This window comes from Xiphophorus hellerii, chromosome 12, assembly GCF_003331165.1.
Source record: "Xiphophorus hellerii strain 12219 chromosome 12, Xiphophorus_hellerii-4.1, whole genome shotgun sequence".
Lineage (NCBI taxonomy): Eukaryota > Metazoa > Chordata > Actinopteri > Cyprinodontiformes > Poeciliidae > Xiphophorus > Xiphophorus hellerii.
Genome location: NC_045683.1, coordinates 23,536,267 through 23,560,362, shown reverse-complemented (window position 1 = coordinate 23,560,362; position 24,096 = coordinate 23,536,267). Strand labels below are relative to the sequence as shown.

The following is a 24,096-nucleotide window of genomic DNA, read 5'->3' as shown; positions in this document are numbered from 1 at the left end:
ACTTAATTCATTCTGACTGGTCCTCCACACACCAGCTGGATATCTGATCTGGGTGGGATGGCCGGGCTCTAACACATTAACCCTTAGCAGGGCTTCTGGGTGCTGCACATCTATTATTCCTCATCTGGAGAAAGAGCAGGAAAGTGTTACCAGGCATCAAACAACTTATACAACAGAGTTTGCAGTACACTTTTAAAGGGGATTTTTTTGGCTGAAAGATGCTTCCATCTGTTGCATGCTGTGATTCAGCAGGTCCAGCTCATCTGGTCCAGGAGGAATGTGTGCCACAAATCTGGTTAAGAGCCATGAGGCATTAAGATGCCCAACCTTACCAACCGGAGTCTAAAATCTCCTCCGTATGAACAGCTTTTAATATTTCTGAAGCTTTTCTGGAGCAGCATGTAGCTTGCAAAGTGAAAGCAGATGAGAATTTTTGTTTCTCTTATTAAAGGTGAAGACTGCCAGTACAAGAGCTTCAGCTCTGTAAACAGCCTGCCAATGCAGGCGCTTTGCCCAGATGGTTGAGCATCCACGACATCATCGTTTGTAGATTTTTTTAAAAAAGAGAAAAAAAGTCAGTAGTCAGGTTTGAAAACTGAATCTGCTTTAATATGTGAAGTTTTAAAACGCCCAAAAACTAGCTGCAGGGTTTGTCTTGACTTGATTTCTTCCTTTGCTTCCAGCACCATTAAGGGAAATAATGTGTGGTACCCTCAAAGAGAATCAAAGAGTGCCCTCTAGTGGCTAAACAACAGAAGAGCTACACAGCAATCCGTATCCAAAGTGCATTTACGTTCAGAAGTTTGCACATAGTACCAGAATCTGATCTTCTTGGGCTTTTTTTTTTTTTTTTTTTTTAGAGTAACAGTGAGAAACACCATAATTAATGGATGAGTGAACAATTGTGTTTGCTTTTTTTTTTTTAACAAGAACAAATAAAAAAAAAAACCTGATCAAACGTCACAAACCTGAGTTCTTCATGTTTTCAGACGCACAATTAACATCTGTTTAGAGTGGCTCAATCATTTTAAGGTCAGTAGACTCAGATTGTCTCTTCAGGACCTTAAACTCCTCAAAGTGATCTGTATATTCTAGCACGTTCACTATCTGAACTGAGTTACAGAAATAAATGAACAATTTTTTCAATACGTTTCATTGAGACACAGGTAGATTAAGTGACGACACTTAAAATCAAAAGAGGAAACATGTACTTTTTAAACAGCATTTATTTAGCTTTCTCCATACAATACATTTAATGTTTAACAGCACATACTGTATTCTGAAATAACTCTCAGTATAAAATAGGGCTTCTACAATCAAAGAATAGTCATACAATGCTCTGAGGGACATGAAGTCTACGGCAACAGTAAAACATCTCCATATTAAAGAACAGGATATTGAGAGAAGTGATTGTATTTGCCGAGCCACCGCTGTACTACGCAGAAGTCCCGACCCCGGCTCTCAGAGCATCCGACATCCTGCAAGAACCCGTTTTTTTTTTTTGTTTGTTTGTTTAATTGTTTGTTTTTCAAATAAAGGAACAGAAAAGACCATGGTAAAAGCATAAAGAATATAATGTGTTACGATGACTAAAACGGTTTTGGTAATCTGGATAAATCTGGCCTTTTGTTTGGACACCGAATATATACCAATGTCAAAGCATACACAGCATTATGACTGCTAATTGAAGCTTATATTGAGTTTTTTTTTTTTTACAATCATATATTAAAACGTTTGTGACTGGTGCTGAAAGAGACAGGATTTTTGTTTCTCCCCCCACCCCCAGTGTTTTCTTCACATCAAACACCTAATCACAGCCAAAATATACTGTACTATCACTGAAGCCACAAGAAAACCAGCTTATTTCAACGACATTGGCCAATTAAAGCTTGTCTTGACAAGGAGCTTTTTAACCGCGGGTGTGCATCAGAGCATCTGGGCCTATATAGTGTCTGTAAATAGAATACATATAACATTGACCAGCTTTTGTGTTAAATGGCTAATATATTTAGGTGCCGAGTATAAATTATATAATGTTTCCAATTGGGTATGAAAATAGGCCAAAGTAGAAGGAAGCAAAACGAGCCTGAGAGGGAGGCCGAACAACGGGAGAGAGAGAGTGAAAGAGAGAGAGAAAAAGAGAAAGAAAGAAAGAAAGATTTGTCTCAAGTCTTGAGGTAAGCAATGTGTTTCAGTATAATGCCCTACAGACAATCATACAGTTACAATCATTAATTCTCTATGTACAAACTTCCTGATTTACATACACTGCACTGCTCGTCAGCTTAAAAATGTCTTCGAACTAAACAAACCATGGCGATGGTGCGGTTCACTTCAGAATGAGGCGGGGGGGAGGGAGTCCGACTTCACGGAGCCCGTTTCATGGGCCGGGCGGTTAAAACGAACATCACAATATGGCTATTGAAGATGGCCCGCTTCCTCTTGCATACGTCACGCACACTTATCAAATATCTACAACAGTGCAAATTTTCCTCATCAATCGATTCCCACCTCCAAAACACCCCGCACCCATCGGACAACTGGCAAACTACATGAGATTGTTCTTTAAGTTATACCAATGGGAACAGGAAATGGCGAAGAACAGCTTAGAGATGTTAAAAAGACGTATAGATGCCAGCGTATCAAAGTACTCCACAATGCCGGCAGGCGTCATGTTGCATCGTCTGAAAGTGGGAGGTCTAATTTGACACGGTGGCTTGAAATCAAAGAGAAAACAGGGAAGCGAGGACAATCTGACTGGATCCAGTGGGTGTACAGCAAAAGGAAATTCTGGTAACAACCCCAGTAATAAATAAATAGAAGGAAATCAAAGCAAACAAGTCCATAAATTAAGACACGTGTGTAATAATGACACGGAATAGGCCTCGAGTACATAAATAAAATGAAAAATCTCCTGGAAACAAATTTATAAGAACTGTCTTATTTGTATTATATTTTTATTGTTGTTGCTATAAATGGCATAAATATATTAAGACAACATTTTAAGTAAGTAATGGGGGGGAGGGGGGGGAATAAACAAAGCTAAACTTGAAGCCAATTAAAATCTATGAGCTGAATCAGAGTGCATGAACAACCTTTTAAGATTTGGAGCAATGCGTCCAACTAGTTTCTCCATTCAGGAGACATCTTCCTGACACAGGTTGTTTTTTTGCCATTTATTTTATGATTTCTAATCGGCATATTCAATGTCTACTCCCCGTGTCATTCTACATTAAAAAAAATAAAACCTAATAAAATTCATGTATTACTGTGTTTTGATTTCTTTGTATGTGTGACTCACTGTGGTTGCTACCAGGATCGAGCTGTACTGTGTGTCAACAGTTCTCTTTGCCGAGGAAACTGTTGGTGCCGCGGTTCAGGACTCATTTCCCCTGCCATAAGGTGCCAAGTCTACCATCGCCACCTCCGGAGACAAGTTTGAGCTCAACGCCGACGTCCTGCATCCCATCAGAACGCTTGACATGCTGACTGAGGAGGCTGAAGAAAGCTATGAAATGCGTGTGCTATAGTAGTAACGGTTTGCACACTCATCGACACTACGGACTGGAACCGAGACGTGACATCAACAAGCTGTACGAAGAGGAGGAGGCTATAGGATGCTACAGTACTAGAGCTACCTGAACATGCTACAGATTGAGACTACCATGACGGGAGGTGGTTTCTAAACGCATACGAACCGGACCAGCTTCACCAACCTGCTTAACCTGCTTGGAGCAGAACACTAAATTATTTGCTCGATGACATTTCGTCTTAACGTAATGTACCATTTTAAGCCTGACTGCAGTACCGGCTCTGCAGCTTTGTGGATCCAGGGGCTCGGTAAAGCCAGCCTAATGTGTGCAAAAGAAAGAAACCTTCCCTTCCTTCACCCCCCGTCATCTGTAGTTGGTTCCTCATATGACTCACACACACACACATTCGCTTGCACGAGTGCACAAACCCTGAAATTAGGAACGATTTCTATCATCATACAGCACTAGTGTTTTTGATTATCATAGAGAAAGAGCAAGGATTGCATACTGTACCATACATCTCCTAGAAGAGGCACCCTTCATCAGCATCAGATCAGTTAGTTCACCACACACACACATCCACACACACAAGGAACAATTGATCAGAAAAAAAAGAAGGAAAGAAGAAGAAAATTACAATCACATGCTTCATAACGGAATGTAGAGAAAGTTCAGATCAGACTCTTGGCTACGTCTGGGAGCGAGCGCACACTCTAGGCATGGGCTGGCTATAGCATCAAGGTATACCAAGGTTCCTCAAAGTTCTGCTGTCAAAACCGCAAAAGGACATCCATCGCATCATTTATAAGGTTTAAAGTCCTTTAAATAAGACGTGCAGCATGATTGGAGGTTTCTCTGGCTTTAAGGAGCAAACTATTGCGCCGCTGCCCCCTCCACAAGTTGCTGCACACTGCCAGTCAGCCGGCTAAAAGAAGGCTACTGCACTTTTCTTTTTTTTTTTTACGAGAAAGACAATTTTGAATGTTTGGATGTAGTTTCTTTAAAAAACAAGATAAACTATGGCGTGGAAAGTAGGTAGTGCTGTTTTAAGTAAGATTAACTGACTTTTCTGTTCTGACAATAGACTGTAATGAAATTATGTCATCTTTAAGACTTTTTTTGTTTTGAGTTTTTGGGGTCAACACCGTGATATATTATCATGGTATTTATTTTTTTTAACTTAAGTTTATCATATCATGGCTATCTCATTCAGGCCCAGGCCTAACACTCTGACACCCACACCAAAGAAAAGTCTTCTTTCCTGTATTTGCAAGAAGTTAAGAAGTGAGACGACTCATGTATGTTCTGGTAGAAGACTTCTGCTGTTCACTAAGACGTCAGTCTGACGTGCTTTTATGCACAACTGGGAAGTCGGAATCAGACAAATGTTCTTAAGATGGTCGTCTTTAAAAGTAATATTTAAAAGTCCATTTTAAGGGTAATTCGCTAAACCTGAATGCAGTTGATCTTTTTCGACTGGTTTTACTTCCACGCATACGGACTGTACGTCCACTCGTGTTTCAGTCGCCTAGCGCAAAACGATTCCACCTTCAGATCGAGGTTTCTATAAACACGGTCTACAAATGATTTCTGATCCCTGCCGAAAGAACTCGAAAACCTCTCCGGGTTTCTTGTTTTATTCCTCAGCATAGTAGCACACCATCTTCAACCCGGTTTGGGTTTAAAAGCCACTGCTCTCCTGCTGCATGATTCCTTGCTTAGAACCCTTGAGACATAAACATGTACATTTTGGACTTCTAGACAAGTTTAATAAAAGGAATTTGGCAGCTGTTATTTTGGCTACGACAACTACGGAAAAGTGCAAATATTCACTTCCTTTTGCTCTTTTTTTTAAATGACATCTTACATTAAAGATCTTTTTTTTTATACATATGACAGACCTACGTCCCGAGTTTAAAGAATAAATTAAAAACAATAACCATATATAACCCTGAAGGATCACCAATCTTAATCTGATCAAAGTGCAGCACCCCAGCATTGTAGGAAGAATAGTGTGTGAGTCGATCCGGGTAGCAGACCTCAGATCAGCGACTGCCGAGCTGTTCTTGCTTTGACTGAGCCATTCACACTTACGAGTGTTGGACTTACTCATGGACAGGATAGCTCTCATGCACACACATACACACACAATGACTCTAGTTTAGATAAGTCTGGCCTCTCCCTCCATGTCCGGTGGGAGGTCACACACTCCGGTGAAGTGCATCTCTTTTCCCCTGCTTCCCTGCCCCATCCCAGCTCTGGAGCCCCCCAAGCTGGGAGAGGGCTGTTGGGCCTGAGGGTCCGGTGACATCCCATGGGGGACCCCACCCGCCTGCCTTTCCTTCAGGAAGACCTCTAGTCGGCGCAGCATCTGCTTGGGGTTCTTTTTGGCAAACAGCTCCACTTCTACGCGTCACAGGAAAACAAAGAAATGCTCAACTTGAGGGGAGTTCAGTAAAACCAAACTTGTTTGTAAAAAGAAAAGCAAGAATGTGAAAAAACAGCTACTGTTTTTACCTTTTAGCACGAAGCCAGAGTCAGCAATTGTCTTCTGTTGGGTCTTCCACAGCTGGTAGATGTAGAGAAATGTGGCAACGTAAAACTCATTGAGCACACCGACCACTTGCTGACGACGATTGCACTCCCTGACACAAACATGGGAAAGGGGAGCCGTCAGAGCCGACACATATTGAACTTAAAGGATAATGTCCTTGTGATTGCGATATTATTAAAAATGTACTTTGCGTCTTTTCATGTTTTTGAAAGTCTACTCTTAATGAAGATTGACCCACAGAACGGAGCATTCAGAACATGAGTTCATGAGTGTGGCCTGATTGTTCAACACAATCTAGGTCAAGGGTGTCCAAAGTGTGGCCTTGGGGCCATTTGCAGCTCATGGACCCTTTGTGTGCGGCGCCTGACTCAAGTTCAAGAATGATACAAATTTGTCCCCCAGCTCAAGTGTTTAATGTAGATGGAGGCAAAATTATCACAAAGTAAAATCTTCTTACAGTAGACAAAAAATGGCTACAGCACAAAGTATGTGTCTTTAAATAACCACGTTTATTGCATTCTTTTGCAAGAGCCAGTGACTTTTACTGAAGGCAAACTTTGCTGCACCAAGATAATCTGCTTTGAATTAATTTAATAAACTTGGCTTACTACAGCAAGCATTTTCAAAGAAAAATCAATTTATTGATCAGAACTGTGTTCTTTTTCTTCTCCAATTGATACCTAGTAAATCCTTATTAAAATGAATTCTAATAAGGTGAACCTGCAGAACCCTTTTAAAGTTTTGGATCTAGAATAATTTATTTACATGTCCCTTTCCAGCAACAAATCTGACTGCTTTATTAATTTAAGTAAAGCAGCGTAGGGCTGTTGTAAACAAATAATTTAGTAATCGAGTAATCTATAGATTATTCTTACGATTAATTGAGTAATCAGATCAAAAAAATGTATAAAATAAAATATTGGTAAATCTGGCATAACACCGGTGTTCCTATCAGATATCAATATCAGTCCAGTTTTTCATTTTTGAGCGTCCCTAACAGTTACTTTTCTGTAGTTTAGAAAATTTACCTGTAACAATAATAGCTCACGTTCTAAGTTAACCTGAAGAAAAGTTATACAAAAATCTGAAATTATATTCAATTTAATAATAGAGGCAGGCTCACAAATACGCTTATAAAAAATGTCTATGATCCAGCTTTTAGTTTATTTTTTCATCTTCAGTCAGTTTAATAGATGAACTCTCACCTGTCAAGCTTTGGGTTTGAGAATACGGGAAATGTCGCCTGGAGTTGGGGGCTTGAGGTGGTGGGGAGGGGGAGCGAATGAACGAATGTAAGATGGGGGTAGAGAGGAGGAAAGAGACCAGGGGACAGACGAATCTAAGTCCGGGGACCGGTAGACCAGGGGACGAAAGTAAGAACTGGGGAGAGCAATACGGGATATTTACGGGACCTTCGTCACACTCAGAAACTTCTCTATCAGCCATGAACCGCCATGATGATTTCCGCCACCAGTTTGTTCAGACCGGGATGATATAAAATTTATTGTGCGGTTTGTCCATAAAGCTACACTTACACTCTTACCATCAACTACTCAGCCGCCCGCCGTGTTCAGTCTATCCGCTCACCAGTGGTGGAGAAAGTACTCATACAATGTACTTAAGTAAAAGTACAAATACACAGACAAAAATTTACTCAAGTAAAAGTCAAAGTACCACATTATTATTTTACTTAAGTAAAAGTAAGAAAGTACAAGCTTTTAAAACTACTTAAGTATTAAAAGTAAAAGTACTTGCTGACCATAATACCTAACGGCTTATATAATGTCATTAAGTGTACCTATCGTATTTAGTTTTAATAAATCAGTAATGTACCATTTTAATGAGCAATGCTGCAGATAAAGCATGTTTTTATTGTGTTTACCCCCTGTGACAGTTTAGATTTAGATATTTTATTCTATGCATCAGAATTCCAGGGATGACCTGCAGGGTTACATGTAATTAGGCAAAATGAGAGAAATTATTATACCTTTGAAATGTTTTATTTAATTCAAAATAAACATGTTCAAAAGAAAATTGTTTCCCTGAAAAAAGGGACTTTAAACTGACCTAACAAACATCAAGCGATTTGGAAACATCTAGTCTTTCGTCCTAACAAAACATGAACTTAACTTTTTTGCCAGCTATTTTGAGAGAACTCTTAACAGAAAGGGGCTGACAATAAACACCTTCCAGGCAGGGGGGGTACGGCTGACTCTGTGGGCGGGCATGTCCGCCAATGTCGCCGGACTTGCGACAATTGCGTCTCATTGGAACCCATATTCTAATTTATTGAATATGACTGTAACTGTTACATGGAGATTATTTTAATGGCGCTAACATTTATTCAATAACCAGGACGTGAAGGAGTTTAGCATCAACTTATATGTAACATTCATGGCGGGAGACACGACCGCAGTAATCACTGTTACTTGCAAGTTCATGCTAGCTTATAACAATATACAGTAATCGTATTTATTTACTGCAGTCGAGTTCAACAAAAAGCTTGCTAAGATTACATAAAACTTCACTAACACAAATTAATTTAACATCGATAGCGTTTAGCAACTTAACTTACCTCAATATGTTTTTTCAAATTTGATGGTGAATTTTTGAAAGATAGAATTTCATGCTTTCGGGGAAGGCAAAGGCGGCATTGGAATCTCCAGGAAGCGTTTTTTGACCCAGTTATTTCAAAGAAATCTTTTAAATAAGGCCATGGGTGGGGCAGGTCTTCTGGAGGATGACTATCCTTGGACTCCATTCTGGGAGTTAATGATTCTGCAGGTCCTGCGTACTGTGCTGCTCTTCTTGAGGGAGGGCCTAATGGTTATTTCCCGCTTTGGATTGGTTCAGCGGACTGATTCTGCTCTCGCCATTGGATACTTTCAAACTAACGAACAAATCAAAAAACTGAAATGCGTCTTGGATGTAACGAGTAACGAAACGCTATATAGAAATGTAGTGAAGTAGAAAGTACAGATACTTACTGTTAAATGTAGTGGAGTAAAAGTAGAAAGTATCCATTATTAAATCTACTTAAGTAAAGTACAGATACACGAAAATTGTACTTAAGTACAGTAACGAAGTACTTGTACTTCGTTACTTCCCACCACTGCCGCTCACCTATATAAATACTCCCGCAGCGCTCTTCCCACTGTTCGCTTTGAACCAGCAGCTCCCAGAGGAGAAAGACTATCGTACTCCAGGCATCGCGTCAGTCATTTTAAGCATGTCTATTGGTCCCCCAAAAACGATGAAAACCCAGGCATTATCATCAATCAATAAAATCCCCAAGGGCCAAACTTGAAGATTGGACGTTATGCCGCTAACACTTATCTTTCGTCAACAACTCGGAGGCAGAAGTCAGAGCTCCGCGCAACGCAAATAATGTTCCGGCCGGAACACGGTGCGCTAAATAATAAAACATAAATTAACAAAGCTTCGAGGCAGGTAAATTTTCCTCGAGGAATTTTAATAATTGAGGTACTCGAATCATTCAAGGAATCGTTTCAGCCCTAAAGAAGTGATTAACATTTTTCTAAAAGGAGCTGCAATGACATCGTGAGTGAACGTTACATCTCATTTTCACTTTGAAGAATGATGATGGATATGGCATAGCTCTAAATAATTACCCCAGCATGATTTCATCCTCCCTTTGAGATCTGATGCTCTACAAGCGTTTCTGTCATTTTGTTGATCAGTGCAAAGCAGATAAAACAAAAACGAAGATAGAGGAGGTGTGACTCACTTGGACAGGGCCTCCTCTCTCAGGACTTGCAAAGCAATGCGGGTCATGTTGATTGACATCACACAGAATGGGAAGTTCTACAACAAAACAATACACAATAAGTAATGCATTATGCAAAAGTCTCATTCCTTCATACTTTGATGTTTTCTTTAGAAACTGGCAAATTTTACCATTTTCACTGAAGGATGCTTAAAAGGGGAAATATTTTTGTTAAACTACTCACCACTACAAATTTTAGTCATTGCTTTTTAAGCATTGGTTGAGATAAATATATCTGATTCTGATCTCTGATTGGTTTCTGCATCTCTACAAAAAAAAAAACAGAACTAAAATTGTAGGCAAATGGTTTAATGAGAAACAGGTACTTTGTTTCAATGTTTAAAATTTCTGTGGTTGCTCAGCAGAAACAACAAGGATAACATAGTGTGAAAGATAAAAACAATATCTCTACACATATGTATGCGATTCCTAAAGACTTGAAAAGTCCTATAAGAGAGACAACACAGGCTCCATTTTTATCTCACAAGCTTAAGTGTATGGATATGGATAACAGTTTTAGAGTCAAAAGAATTGACAAAGCAGGGTGTAAATAGTTAAGATATTTCAGAGTTTCTAGCAAAGTTGCAGTTCCACATAATTCTCCTGTATTTATATCAAATGCTTGCATGACATTTGTAGACTCTGCCATGAATAAAATGTTTTAGGACTGTGTTTCATGACTTGAAGACACCTGTGTAGGATGCTGCGACAGCTTGTAGATATCTCTCGCCAACGGCAGAGTTTCTGGGTCCATCACGAAGTACAGAGTGTGCATCAGTCCAAGAAACCCAGTGCCACGCAGGTCAGTGGCCGGGTCTGTACCTGAAAAACACCAAACCACCATATGACACCATAATGTCGCTTTGTTTGGTGGAACTGCTGTTTAGCTTTTTGACAACAAAGCTCTATCAGGTAATCTAGTTTTAGGATAAAGATGGATCAAATAACTTTATCAAGTTGAGTTAATCACTCAACAAAATTATAACACCAGATGTACGATCAAATAGCTGACCCTGAAAGCCAATGTTTTCCCAGTGTGGACCGTAGCGAGGACAGTCCAGCCTGGTTCCAATCAGCCTTTTATGTATGGTCTGCAGGACACGCATGTGGACTGTTTGGCTGTTATCCACAGGACCTACACACGCACACCCCCACGCGCGCACACACACACAGATCAAGCCATTGCTTTATAAGACACACTGTGGATTTATGGCTGTAACTGTGGCAAATCACACAACCACAAACACACACATACTCACACTGTGCAATGGCAAAGACAAGATCCCTCTCCTCCAGGAGCTCCCTGTGCAATCGCGGCGGTCCGAACAGGAAGTGTGCGATCGCAGCCAGACCAGTCCTGCGAATAGTTGGCTGGATGTTTTTCTGCAGATGGAGGGTTTTAGGTGTGAACGACAAACACTAAATAACTAATTCTCATATTTAACAATTTATCACTCTAATAACACTGCACATTTTTAACGTTAATGCAATTTTTCAGGAATTAGAATCCACTGCGAATACCTGAAGGTTTTCCATGGTTTCTCAGAAAATCAGCTGGACTTTTTTTTAATTAACATTGCTTACATTTACTTTTTTTATTTGCTTACAACAGCAGTAAAGCACAACAACAAAACATGTCTACTGAAGGGCTGGCCACTAGAGAGCAGTGTGAACTGTCAAGATACAAGGTCTTTCTTAGGATAAAAAACAAGAAAACTGCCTGGTTGAAGAATAATTCATCTCTAAAAAAGAAATGATGTCAAGTACACACCTGGAGCTGAGGTGTGTGACACACAGTAAAATATTGCATTTCTTACCAGCAAGTCTCCAAGGTCTGTGGTCTGGAAGTACTGCAGAGCTTCATTGAAGGAGATGAGCGGGGTTGGGTTTGAGTCCTCAGTTAGAGCTGTTGAGGCAGTCAGTAAAAAAATCTGACAAAACTACACAAATCTTCACATGCCCGGCCTTTCCTACTTATTGTGAACAAACCTTAAGCTAAACATTCAATGTAATCCATCAGTAATCATTTTCTAGAATACCTTTAATAAATCAGTTCAGTGTTTTATCCATGCCATCTCCTCGGGCTAATTTAATTGCTTCCAACTTACAGTTCACATCAAAACTGATTTTTTTTCCCTCCTCACTCAGGCAGCTGACCTGGTTGGATGTTTTCTAGCGCCTCCCACTCCTGCCTGGCCTTTTCCAGATCAGCGTCTTCCTGCTCCTCTGTAAAAAAAGAAACAAAAAAACAAAAACAAACATAAACATTCCTAAACTGGGACAAACAAATCATAACTTCACTGCAGCCTTCAACCAGGAGAAGTGTCTTCTAGACAGAGCTGCACTCTTCAGAATGTGATGAGACTCACTTTTTGCAAGGCTCTGTCAAAAACAACTGCACAATATTTAGCATAAACACCTATTCAGGTATGAAAAGGTATGTGTGTGTGTTACTTACCTGTGGGACTGGGCTTGTCTCCACCTGCTGTCAGGTTCTGCAGAATGCCATTTTGCTTCAGTGCTGAAATCTGAACCATAAATGCATACTGCATTACATAAATCCTACTACTGCAAGTAGTATCTGCCAGATGTTTACACCCACTCCTCATCAGAATGAATTTAGCATTGATTTCATTGTTTTATTTGGTTGGTGGACCATTCTCATTTAGTCTGTTTGTACCTGTAAGTCCCACAGGATCTTAGCTCAGCCATTCAGCACCACCTTGGGAAGCGATTACCACTTTGACCAAGGGGTCTCCAGTTCACAATTGCGACATTTGTTACATTTACTGCTGGTACAGTTTGCTTCCACACTGCACGGTGTCAAACAAAACAAACCCTTTGAAAAACCCGTTCACATCTTCCCCTGTGGAGGCGCTGCACCAAGAACTACTGAAGGAAACGACATGAAAGCCTTTGAAGAAGACATGGACACAACTTCCTTCTTCGTGAAATGTAAACAAGAACGGAACAAAGTCATATTTAAGCGGTTGTAGGATTTCTCTTTTGTCCACAGAATATTTCTCCCATTAGCGCTACACTGCTAGATGTTTGCTTTGGTTGCAATTACCCAGAATGCCCGGCGGTGGAGTCTACTGTCTCCTTTTGTTCTGCTTGGACCAATATGTGCATTCAAACAATATCAGAGTTCCGGTCAACCAAACTAAGACCTTGGTTTTTAGGTGGATCAGGGTTAGCGTTTTCAGGTTCGAGTGAACGCTGATGTTGAAACAAACTGGACTTTCTTGGCAAACAGACTAGAGTTTGATTAAAGTAAACTAAAGCAGGGCTGGTGTGAATGCAGCCTTACAACCTGCTGTGGGATGCTGGATCGTTTCTGGGGCATCTTTAAGCAGTATTCACCCGACTAAGCATCTCTGAGGGATCTGACCTTAAAAATAATGAACATTAAGGAAATTATGCTTAAAAGTCATAATGTCAGTACCAGCAAACCAGGTTAAGCAGGCTCTACCTTTTCAGATAAGAAGTGAGGTCAACTGTGACACCAAAATTGCCCAAGAATCTTGTTCATGGCAACAAAAACATGTGGTTTCTCTGCAACTTGATAAGGAATACTCCTCTAAATATTAGAATGCAAAAAATAAAAAAAATGCAAAAATGTAATTAAAAGCTCAAACATTCATGCTGATTGACAAGCGTATGTAAACTTCTGACCAGCACTGTAGTTGTTTAACAAAGCTTTATTACCGGCAGAGATCTGAAAGGTGCGCTGCCGTTGGTGTGGTCTTTCCCATTGTGACCTTTGGCCACTCCATTAATGACCTGCACAAAAACAGGAGTTCACACAGGTGACTTAGTCTTCCTAGCAACAATTAATTACATGGGATCAGAGAGAAGTGGCTTGCAGCTTACAGGCTTGTAGGTGGAATGTCCATTGGTGATGTCCTCTACAGGCTTCCATTCATGTGACAAACCATTCAGACCCTGACAAGAGGAACAAATAAGCTTAAATACATAAACAAAACAAACGACGCATAAACTTTTACTCACTCAGAAAGGGAGAGTCATTATGAAAGCAGATCTCATATTATGATTTAATATATTGCCTGAAAACTCTTTACCAATCTTGGAGGGGGGAAGAAGTAGTATAAGTGCTACATTTATCATAACTCATTTTTGTAAATAATAAAACTTCCTGCAAAGACAGCAGCCTGAGCTAATGATCTCCTCGCTTTTTTTGCAAAAACTTTCACTCAATGCCCGTGCAGCATTAATGATACGATTATCCGACCGTCTGCAAGCGTTGCACCGTGCAAGGATAGAGGCCAGGCAGCTGGAGGTAATGTTATGGCTACAAAACCAAGTTAGGGATAAGAGAAATGCGATGTCAGCTGCCACTGCAGCAACCTGCCGAGCAAGCCAGATCAGAGATTACAGCTAAGGCAGAAAGACATCAGCTGACCTCAGGCTGCGATTTCAGCAAGGGTGGCAACCTGCTTTAAAGAAACATTTTTAAAAATCCAGAACTGATCAAGATGACGCCTGGAGAGAAAATGTTCCCCCGCTGGAAGGGGACACTTGGAATAAGGCGAAAGCAGAGTGAACTCAGCCCGGTTTTGTTGATCAACATAGCAGGTGCTCCTAATGGTGTTAAATTACCGTAAGCCCAAACACCGCAATGAGATTAAAGCTAGGATTGAAAAGAAGAAGGGGAAATGAAGGTACCTCTGTGTGTGATGTGACATCAATGTTTTCTTCCATTGCACGTAATCGTGTTGACTGCTAATGTTGCTCCCGATCGTGGCCTCTAAAGGCTTCCAAAGTCATGAACGGAGATGGGCTGGGCAGTTGGGGCAAACACCAGCATGGTTTCTGTAGTGCACACCTGGAGGGATTCAAAGTCTATCTACACTTTTCTCATTTTCTCCTCGCATGCGCAGAGATCTTCATATCAACAGCCGGACTTCACAGAAACGTCACTGCGATCCATATTGTCTGGATCATCTCGTTTTTTCTTTTCCCTTTTCTTTTCTTGTCTGCAGCCGAGTTCGGGTGGTTTCACAGGCCTCGATCGTGGGGGAACGTGCGTGTGCAGGTCGACGAGATCTTCTCAGAATCAGCGCGTTGTGTCATGAAACCCTGCCTCCTTCCTCTCCTCCGCAGCTCAGCCCCACCACAGGCAAACAGAAGCTGCATGATGCTGCTGCTTCTCAGGGCTGGGCTCTCCCCGTCCAAGAACCGTCATGATTCTGGCACCCAGAACAAAGGCAGTTTGTCAAAAGCCGGGTTGTTGTGTGAGCTCAGCTGCAGCGGAGAAGCCAAGAAGATATTGCGGTGTGGGTCATGTAGAAAAGTTCTTGTATGGCCCAACTCCAAAGGAGGAGGCACACAGTATCTGAAAAGTATAATAAGAGTAATAATTATTTGATATGGAAGGAACAAAAATATTACACCTAAACAGGAAAGATTAAAACATAAATAAGTTCTTATAAAAGAAAATATTTTCAGTTCTCAGCTCCACCAGTGTCCATAAATAATGTGTGCGCAGCGGAGCAAGCGTTGCGGCATTCATAGTTGACGCAAACCTTGATGCTGTATTCTCAGAAAATGAACCATGGAGTGATTATATAAAATGCCAGAGCAGGAGGACCTGAGCTGCAGGAGCACCTTCCAAACGGAGTGAAGTTTGTTTGAGTGAAACATGGAGTGCAAAATCTGCGCTGAATGCTGCGGCCGCATTGGCCTCGCGCATTGTGGCGCTGAGTCCAGCACCTCTTAAGAGACCGATTTGGTTGTTTGAAAATTATTATTTCTAAAAAACAGAGACATGGTGCAGAGCCTAAAATATCACGCCTACAATCATCGTGTGCGTTCAGCTGTGGGGTCTACCACAGCAGACAGCCTAACTAAACGACAAGCTAGTGAAAATGTTACAGTTCTCTACACTTTTTTGCTTCAGTCTAACACTATGCATAAAAATCACAATAATTAATTATACAAATATGTTATAAATAGCATTATTATAACCGTAGTAATAGATACATTAAAAGCCATATCAGAAATGTTTGTTAAAATCTGAGAGGTAAATGCTGTAACACAGCACACACACACACACACGCGCGCACAACCACAGACAGAAGCTTGTGGAAGAAAACCCAAAATGTTTTGACCCGAGTGATGCAGTTCAAAGGTAAGACTGCTAAATACTGAGGACATGTATGTAAAACTATAATATTGAAGTAGAGATTCAACTAATGATTATTTTAGTAACTGATTATTTGTATGACTAAACAATTTTTTAAATGGCATTTTCTGCAGATTTAGAAAATGCCATTTTTCTAAATCTGCAGAATTAAAATAAATAAACTTATTTAAAATAAGTGTTTAACTATTTAAGCCATTTTTAAAAACAATATTAGAAACACATTAAAAGATCTAAATAAGTAACTTGATTCCTTTTTTCAAATGAGAAAATACACAAATTATTGCTTAAAATGCAGTAACGTAATATTCTTGTAATGAACGAATGATAATTTAGTCCTTGATTAATTTTTACATTAATGATTAATAATTGGACAGGAAAATGTGCTTTATAGGAGATTTCTTTACAGAATTTGAACTGGGGGAAGCTAAATCTATGCCACTTGAGGAGTTCTGTGTCCTCTTGTCTTTAAAAACGGAACCATAGAGACGAAAAAGGTTTTTATCTACTCTTAAATGCAAATGTATATATTTTTTTGTACAATCACTGCTTAATTTCTGCTCTGTTGTCTTTTCAGCAAATTGCCCTTTTGAATCTGTATTCTCCAGTTAATGATTATTTTATTACTAAATACATTTATGATTATATCAATAATCAATTCATCATGATAATCTTTTCTGGTTTATATTGAAGATATTGATAAATACATACAAAATACTTTTTTTTTTCATTTCTGTGGCGTTTAGCAAATAGTTGGTAACCGAAAACAGGAGAGGTTTGGTCTGATTTAACTTCAGACATTAAGAAAAATGTGTCTTTTTATTCGGAGTATGTAAACTTCTGGTCTCAACAGTATTAATAGTAACTTATTATAAAATAAAGTACCATAACGTGTTTATTACTGAATTACAAAAGAGTTGTACTTCACATTTTACCATTATCATATTTGTATTTGAATACAGGTTTCCTCGTGTACATTTTTTATTATTATTATTTTATTGTAACCAACAGCTCAGCACAGTAGCGGAACATGTGTTAATCGTTTAAAAGTCAAAGTACTGCAGAGTGAACGCACAGCGCCATGTCAGAAGCTTTCATTGAGCAGAGTTTCTGTGCTGACGGTCTCCTACAGAGGCGGTGACAGCTCCAGCTCCAGCCCCCAGCCCCAGCTCCAGCTCCAGCTCCAGCTCCAGCCCCAGCTCCAGCTCCAGCCCCAGCTCCAGCTCCAGCTCCAGCCCCAGCTCCAGCTCCAGCTCCAGCCCCAGCTCCAGCTCCAGCTCCAGCCCCAGCTCCGGCTCCAGCCCCAGCTCCAGCTCCGGCTCCAGCTCCAGCTCCGGCTCCAGCAGCGGTCGGTCTGCCGTCAGCTAGCAACAGTATCTCTAGCAACCAGAAAGCTAGCAGCCCCGCTGGCACAAAGACGCAGCTTTCTCGCAAACCGAGAGCGTAACAAATTACGTTTTCACTATGCAAGCCTGTCGAAAGTCTCTGGCAAAACTCTAAATGATTCTTCACATAAATACTACGCGTAGTTAAGCAGCCATTTCCACTAAGCGTAGAAAAGAAAAGCCAGCTGCCAGGCTAACTAACTAACGGGGCTAGCTGGAGCTCTACTGAACTGTAACGGAGATGGAGTCGATCTCCAAATCCGACAACAAGGCGCTTATTAAATCTACTTCAGACTTTATTGTCTATTAAACACGCTCAACACATGACATGCAAAGAAATGTCCAGCCTTACTATACGATAAGAAGCGTGCAGAAAGTACCTGAGTTTCTGATTGTTTCTCCCTCCAATCTCAGCTTCCCTTCCCCCGTTCAGTAGCCACAGCAATTTCAAGTGCATCCCGGGAACTGTAGTTTCCTGTCAAAGACTAAATTCATTACGTCATTGCTTTCTGGGAGCTAAGGTGGAGTATCTAGAACAACCCTTTCCCAATGTCTTTCTCAGTCTTTACGTCAATGATTCAACACACTGATGAGATGTGTAGAATGTGTCCCTATTTTCAAAGCCTGTTCCTGAAGTGAGATGTGAAGTTATGGTTCTTTTTTCATCTTCAAGGCATGGTTCGGTATCTGTAATGTAAGGATGTATTATCCTATCAATATCTCACCTTCAGAAATTAACTCTTTGTGTTAGCTGTGTTAGTGAGGTATTATTATTCATTGCATTAATAGAATATACATTTTGCACCTTTTAAGTTTTTTTTTTTTTTCATCTTCCCTCTGTTAAGGTTAGCTTACAATGTGAAGACCCAAACACATGCTTTTTTCTTACTGGGATTTTTACAGTTCTGTTTAGTATTTTTGTATAATTTCAGTTCTTAAAGTGTTACAAGGAAGCTCCATCCATTTTGTTATTAGATGTTATTATTACTCCATCCATTGTCTAACTGTGTATCTCCAATAGTAATTGGGCAAAGGAGACTTGGAGGGCGGAGGTACACCCTGGATAAGTTGCCAGTCCATCAGGACAAACAGCCATGCAATTCCCAATCATACTGGTGATTCGGAGAGACAAATTAACCTTACATTCATGTTTTTGACTGGGAGGAAGCCAGAGTACCTACAGAAAACCCATGCTTGGAGATGGAGAAAATACAAACTCCATACAGAAAGACCCCAGGCAAGGATTCAAATCAAGGACCTTCTTGCTGCAAGGCAACAGAGCTAACGAACATGCCACTCCACAACCTACGTATTCTGCAATATGTTTACCATTTACTATAAGATACTGGAATCGTCTTATCTTTTTATCAAGGCTTCAATAATTTGGGTTCCTCAGAACGTGCCCATGTTCACTTCAGGACAGGAAAAGAAAAATTAATTAATCAATGCTGGCATCACTGCCAAGGATTTAGTATGGCTGCCAGACAGCTTGTTTTGTCTCTCTCTCATTGCACGACTTCTTTGCAAAGAAAGTATTTCCCTTCTCTGGTCCAGGGTTAGATTTTTCCCACATCTCCCCCTCATTGCACCAGTAATGGAGCACGTTCTGTGAATCTCCTCCACTCTGATCACATCTGCTTTTGCTTTCATTTTTCGGGCATTTGCCTGTGGAACATTCTTTCAAGAAGAATATTAAATAAAGCAGGTCTTGGCGCTTAAACGCCGACATGTATGTCTCGCTAAACATTTGGGAGTAAATATCAATCCCCATATTTGTCAGGAACCCAATCGTTTGATAAGGTTTGCAGAAAAAGGAAGAAAAAAAGAAGCGCTTGATCCTGAAATCTCAGTTCCAGGTTCAAAGAACGTTTTTGAGCTTTGGTGATATAACATAATCACACAGATATGAAGTGGGATCATAGAGAACTTCTGTGAGACGGGAAGTGAGAGTCCTACACCGTGACTCATTCCGGCCCCTCTTGTCTGCGCTGCGTCCAAGAAAATTATCCGTTGCAAAACATTTTGGATTGAACAAAGCTACACAAATTTGGCAACGTGTTACATAACGGGCAGTAATGAGGGACAGATTTCCTGTTTGGAATGAAAACTGAGTTACTTGATCATGGGGAATGTGCTGCTGGCTCAGATTGAACTGCTGTAGCTGCTGGGCTCCTAACGCATCTGAAAGGCCAAACACCTGCTCATTCTGGCAAAACGAGCAGTGTAAGGCGGACAGGGTTTTTGATGATCGACTTCATACAGAATTTTATGGAAAGTCATTAAATCGTTCCACTTCCTTCCCTGTCTAAGAAGAAAAGCAGAAGAAACAAGTGTACTCTCCAAACTGAGTTCTAAGGCTAGCATTTGAACTTGTTTTTGTTTTTTACTTGTGAATAACCGGAGGACCAACTAATTTTGCAAATTCTCTTCTACAAAAACCTCTTAGGAGTTTGTATTGCATTTTGTCATGTTAACAACAAGTCAAAAGTTTGCTTTTTGTATTTTAAAGTCAGACGTGTGCATGTTCCCCTACATTTTATTTTTACATACACCAACTGGAAAACCTTGTGATCAGCCGCTTTTAGTCTAGTGCATAGTGCAAACAAGTATGCTTGCTAAACTAATATATATATATATTTATATGTATATGTGTGTGTGTTTAAATTAAACATATGACCAGATACATGTTCAACAAGACTTTATTCCAGTTCTAATCCAACACAATTATTAAAACTTCTTCTCTGAAAGCATAAATATCAGCGACACCTAGCAGTCGCTGTAATTTCATGCAACTATGCAAAACTCAATAAATAACATGCAGAAATAAAAGTGCATTTTCACAACAGGGGCAAAGAAATTAGTTTGGTTGATATTGAAAGAGACTCATCAGCAAGGGGTGATGCTTGGGTCAGTTAAGAAATATATGTATTATGTAGGGGAAAGTGCTATGACTACCCAGAGTCTTGACTTCTGTTAACAAGTAATGCATGATCAAACATTAAAGACCGGGTTACACTGAAAAGTATAGAAGCTGAACAAAACAACAGGTTGTATTTCACATATAATGCACTCCCCTTCGGTGTTTACATTTTTTTAATTTAAATGTTAAGTGCAAAAAGTTTACACCTGAGCATAACTGCTTTTGATTGGGAGATCTGAGTATTTCTGAACTGTGTTTTTAAAATTTGATGCAATTTTAAAGGGCGAATATCAAAACTCTCTTCTTTGCTTGACAATTACCCATATCAGGTAGAAGTGCACACGGTGCACATATGTAGAATAAAATATAGTTTTTGAAATTTTGTAGGCTTATCAACGATGGCGTTGTGATTATGTGTTTAACTCATTCTGTTTTTAATGAAAAGTGCTGAGACTCTCTCAAGATTTCAGAAAAGCACAATCTTCCCAGGATCTTGCTAAAACTCACTGGAGTGGCTACTTTTTCAGTGACTAAGCAGGTTTAGATGAGATTTTTGATGAGCAGAAGTTTCTCTCTGTTGGCTCAAGAGGCATCGTGTGTCAGCAGGCGTGGGCCATCTCCATGGAAACGTTATTCGCCATCCTGTTTCTGAGGTGGCTGGCAAAGTCCACCTGTGTCTGCGAGAGCACTTTGTTTATGATTGTCTTTGGGATCCAGCCCTGCAGAGAACAAAGACAAATCTGGGATTAGACAGACTCCCGTGGCTTTTGAACACAGCTTTTAGTTTAGGTTTGTGATTCCAGTATTCTGATGTACCTTTAGATCTAGACTCAGCAGCCAGGTGAACTTAGTCTTACTTGGGTCTTCAGCACAAGGCCTCATCACTATACAGGTAGGCCCATTCTCGGCTCTGCAAGATGTCACAAATTAGACCTGATTTGAACAAATCTGAACGACAATGTTTGAATGCTGTGTCAGTACACCAGGCAGATGATCCACCTCATTCGTTTACCTAATTACACCTTTCTGCTCTGGCATTTTTGGATGCTGAGTGGACATTCCAGCTAGGAAGCAGGTGGAGCCTCGACGTTTGGCACAGCGGACGCTCACAAAGTCCCTTGGTCCCACCACGTTGCCTGGTGTCTCTGCTGACACTTCATGGGTCACCATGGTGTCCTGTCCGATCTTTTGAAGAATCTGGGACATCCCGGTTTAAAGTGTCACCAAACCAACAGAGTTTAAGACCTGTACACTGTTTCTGGAGTCATCCCCAGTAAAAATTTCCGTCTTACTTTGACTTGTTTGACGTTGGGGTTCCAGTCTCCCATTTGCTCCATTTTTTCCACCAGCTCTTCGTACAGGTTGTCGGGATGTTGCTCCATCACCACTTCCAGTTTGAACACCTTCCCAATGTCTGGCAAGACCTTGCTCAGAACCTTGTCTCCGTTTGCCTGCAGAAATGTTGGAAGAGATCCAGCAGTCATCTCCCTCGCCAAATAAGATGGATTGCTTCTGTCCGAGAGTTGTCTCCATTACACCCAAAGTTAATTCAAACTTCAGTGAAAGCTTGGCTTCTGCATTGTACTCACAGCTACAGTTTCCACCGTCCAGCCGTCCTGTTCGCTGAGGATGCTGATGGCTTTCTGCAGTGCATCCTCTCCTTGCTTCACATAGGACATTTCTTCCTCGTTGTACACTTCCTCCTCCTGAATCCGAGAGCCTTAAGCAGAAAGCATGTGTTAACTCCAAGTCCACAGGTCTGGGGTGACGTGTTGTAGCTTTGTATATTCAGTGCGACAACTAGAAATCTCAGAGACTGTAATGCCTCTAGGTGCTCAGCCTGATGTCTTTCACATTCCCAACAATAATCTTGACAATCTAATCATCTACATTTTCAGCAAATACAAGTAAAAGATGCATCAAATATTGCTGTAGGGTCTCGTTAGGGTAACAATTGGGCATTTTCTCCACACATAAGTTCAATATGATTATCTTTATCTAATATCATGGGGGAAATATGTGGGAGAGAAATTAATATAGTGAGAATTTGGACTGAACAACGTAGCTACAACAAAGGGTCCAAAATTTTATACCACATTCCTGACAATATGTATCAATATTCTCTTGTATGGTTATTTAAAACAGGTCTCTCTTGAAAATAACACACCATTTACCACTAAGATTTACCTGGTAAAAAAAGGTAAAATAAAACAGGCAAAAAAAACCAACAACAACTCACTGAGGAGAGAGCTTCGTCTGCGGACTTGACTGATCCAGTTGCTGGGGCCTGGACCCGCCAGCCTGTTCAGCTCATGATGGATTGCTGCCAGGGCATTTCTTCTAAGACCTGGAAAGCAGGAGAACATCACATTTACAGGCGAAACTGCGAGAAAAATATAAGAACACATTTGGCTCTGTTCTGCATTCTTTCGTCTGCTTTAGGCTTCATGCAGGCCTCAGCTGGAAAAAGTGTGAATTCAAGCAGAAAGTCAAACAGGCGGTAGAGAAGTGGGTCTCAAGGCAGCTGATTGTCAGTCCAGTGGGATTCGTTCACTCACCTGTCATGTTCCTCATGTGCCGATAGGAGATGCCAGCACACAATTTAAAAGTTGCGGGCAGCATTTTGCTTTGTAGGAATTTCTGACACGTTAAATTGAAAAATAAAGTATTAAAAATAACTGGTAACACAAGCAGTTCAGCAAGACGTTAGCCTACGTCCAGGATGTAAAGGTTCAGCCGAGTAGCAGAGACAGCTGCAGAGGCTTTCCGACTTCTATCTGTGGGATGTCTGAGAGCTCTTGTATATATAGGAGCTTCTCCCTGAAGGCCATCTTGCTATCACCAGATAGATAAACAGGAGAACCAACTAACCGATCCAACGGCCGTGTCATCAAGGACGCTCCAACGGACACGACAAGCATTCCTCACAAACTCCGCGTGAGATAACGTCCAGTGCCCGGGTCCACTGATTCATACACAAACAAACATGCCACAGTGCAGACGGCCTCCTGTATGGGATGGCACCCAGAGGAGAGAGGTCAGTGGGGCAGACCCTGAATGCCTCATCCGTCCAGCCTCACGGACCATGAACTCAAGGGCAACAAAGTTTCTCTTAGTTTGGCTCCTTTCTCCCGTAAGAATGATTGATATCTCAGAACGAGACTGGCAAAAATTCAATGTCATAGGAGGAAATGTCACGTCAGCAACTCGAGGATTCCATCTGGCTTCATGGATTCTCTTTTCAAATAGACAAATTCAGTGGACTTTTTTTTTTATTAAAAAAAACCAGAATATTTTCTTATTCCTATAAAAACTTTAATAAACCAAAACCAAGGAAGGTTTCATCTTTTATAGCGTCACTGTTATCTTACCTTGATAGTTAAAAGAAAAATCCAATAAAAAATTGTTTTGAACAAAATAACATTGGGTTCATTTATTGGTACCCTTGTTGTATAAACTGTGTATAAGTCTCTTTTTCCAGTAAGACATTTATTATCTTCTCCTAAAAGTCTTGGAACATGTTACAGAAAAAGGGATCTTTGACCAGTCCTCTTCTGGACTCTGCTGCTGCTTAGATACATTGCTAAGAGTTTTTAGGAGTACAAACAGTTGTGCCACTGGTGACTTAGTGAAAACCAAATGTAACCCATTTTCCCCTCTCACTGAATAAATGTTCTCTTAATAAAAGCTGGATTTTTTTTTATTTTCAAAATGTGAGCTGATACTCACAGGATGAAAGAAGATTTTATCTTAA

General features: G+C 40.5%; 2 protein-coding genes across 2 annotated transcripts; both read right to left on the bottom strand.

The window, feature by feature from the left end:
• Positions 1–1,208: 1,208 nt before the first annotated feature.
• elmod3 (ELMO/CED-12 domain containing 3) lies at positions 1,209–17,903 on the bottom strand. Its single transcript, XM_032578140.1, has 13 exons — positions 17,803–17,903; positions 14,561–15,230; positions 13,748–13,819; positions 13,583–13,657; positions 12,333–12,402; positions 12,032–12,100; positions 11,692–11,780; positions 11,134–11,257; positions 10,887–11,009; positions 10,566–10,696; positions 9,836–9,912; positions 6,051–6,178; positions 1,209–5,939 (listed from the first exon to the last, which is right to left on the bottom strand). Exons 2-13 carry the CDS (start codon positions 14,594–14,596, stop codon positions 5,695–5,697), a joined length of 1,239 nt encoding a protein of 412 aa, XP_032434031.1. The 5' UTR covers positions 14,597–15,230; positions 17,803–17,903; the 3' UTR covers positions 1,209–5,694.
• A 2,654-nt stretch (positions 17,904–20,557) lies between these two features.
• On the bottom strand, positions 20,558–23,623 carry star (steroidogenic acute regulatory protein). The gene is made up of 7 exons (XM_032578136.1): positions 22,901–23,623; positions 22,582–22,689; positions 21,932–22,062; positions 21,635–21,793; positions 21,355–21,539; positions 21,159–21,252; positions 20,558–21,061 (listed from the first exon to the last, which is right to left on the bottom strand). The coding sequence occupies exons 1-7, from the start codon at positions 22,962–22,964 to the stop codon at positions 20,942–20,944; spliced, it is 861 nt and encodes a 286-aa protein (XP_032434027.1). The 5' UTR covers positions 22,965–23,623; the 3' UTR covers positions 20,558–20,941.
• Between the last annotated feature and the right edge of the window lie 473 nt (positions 23,624–24,096).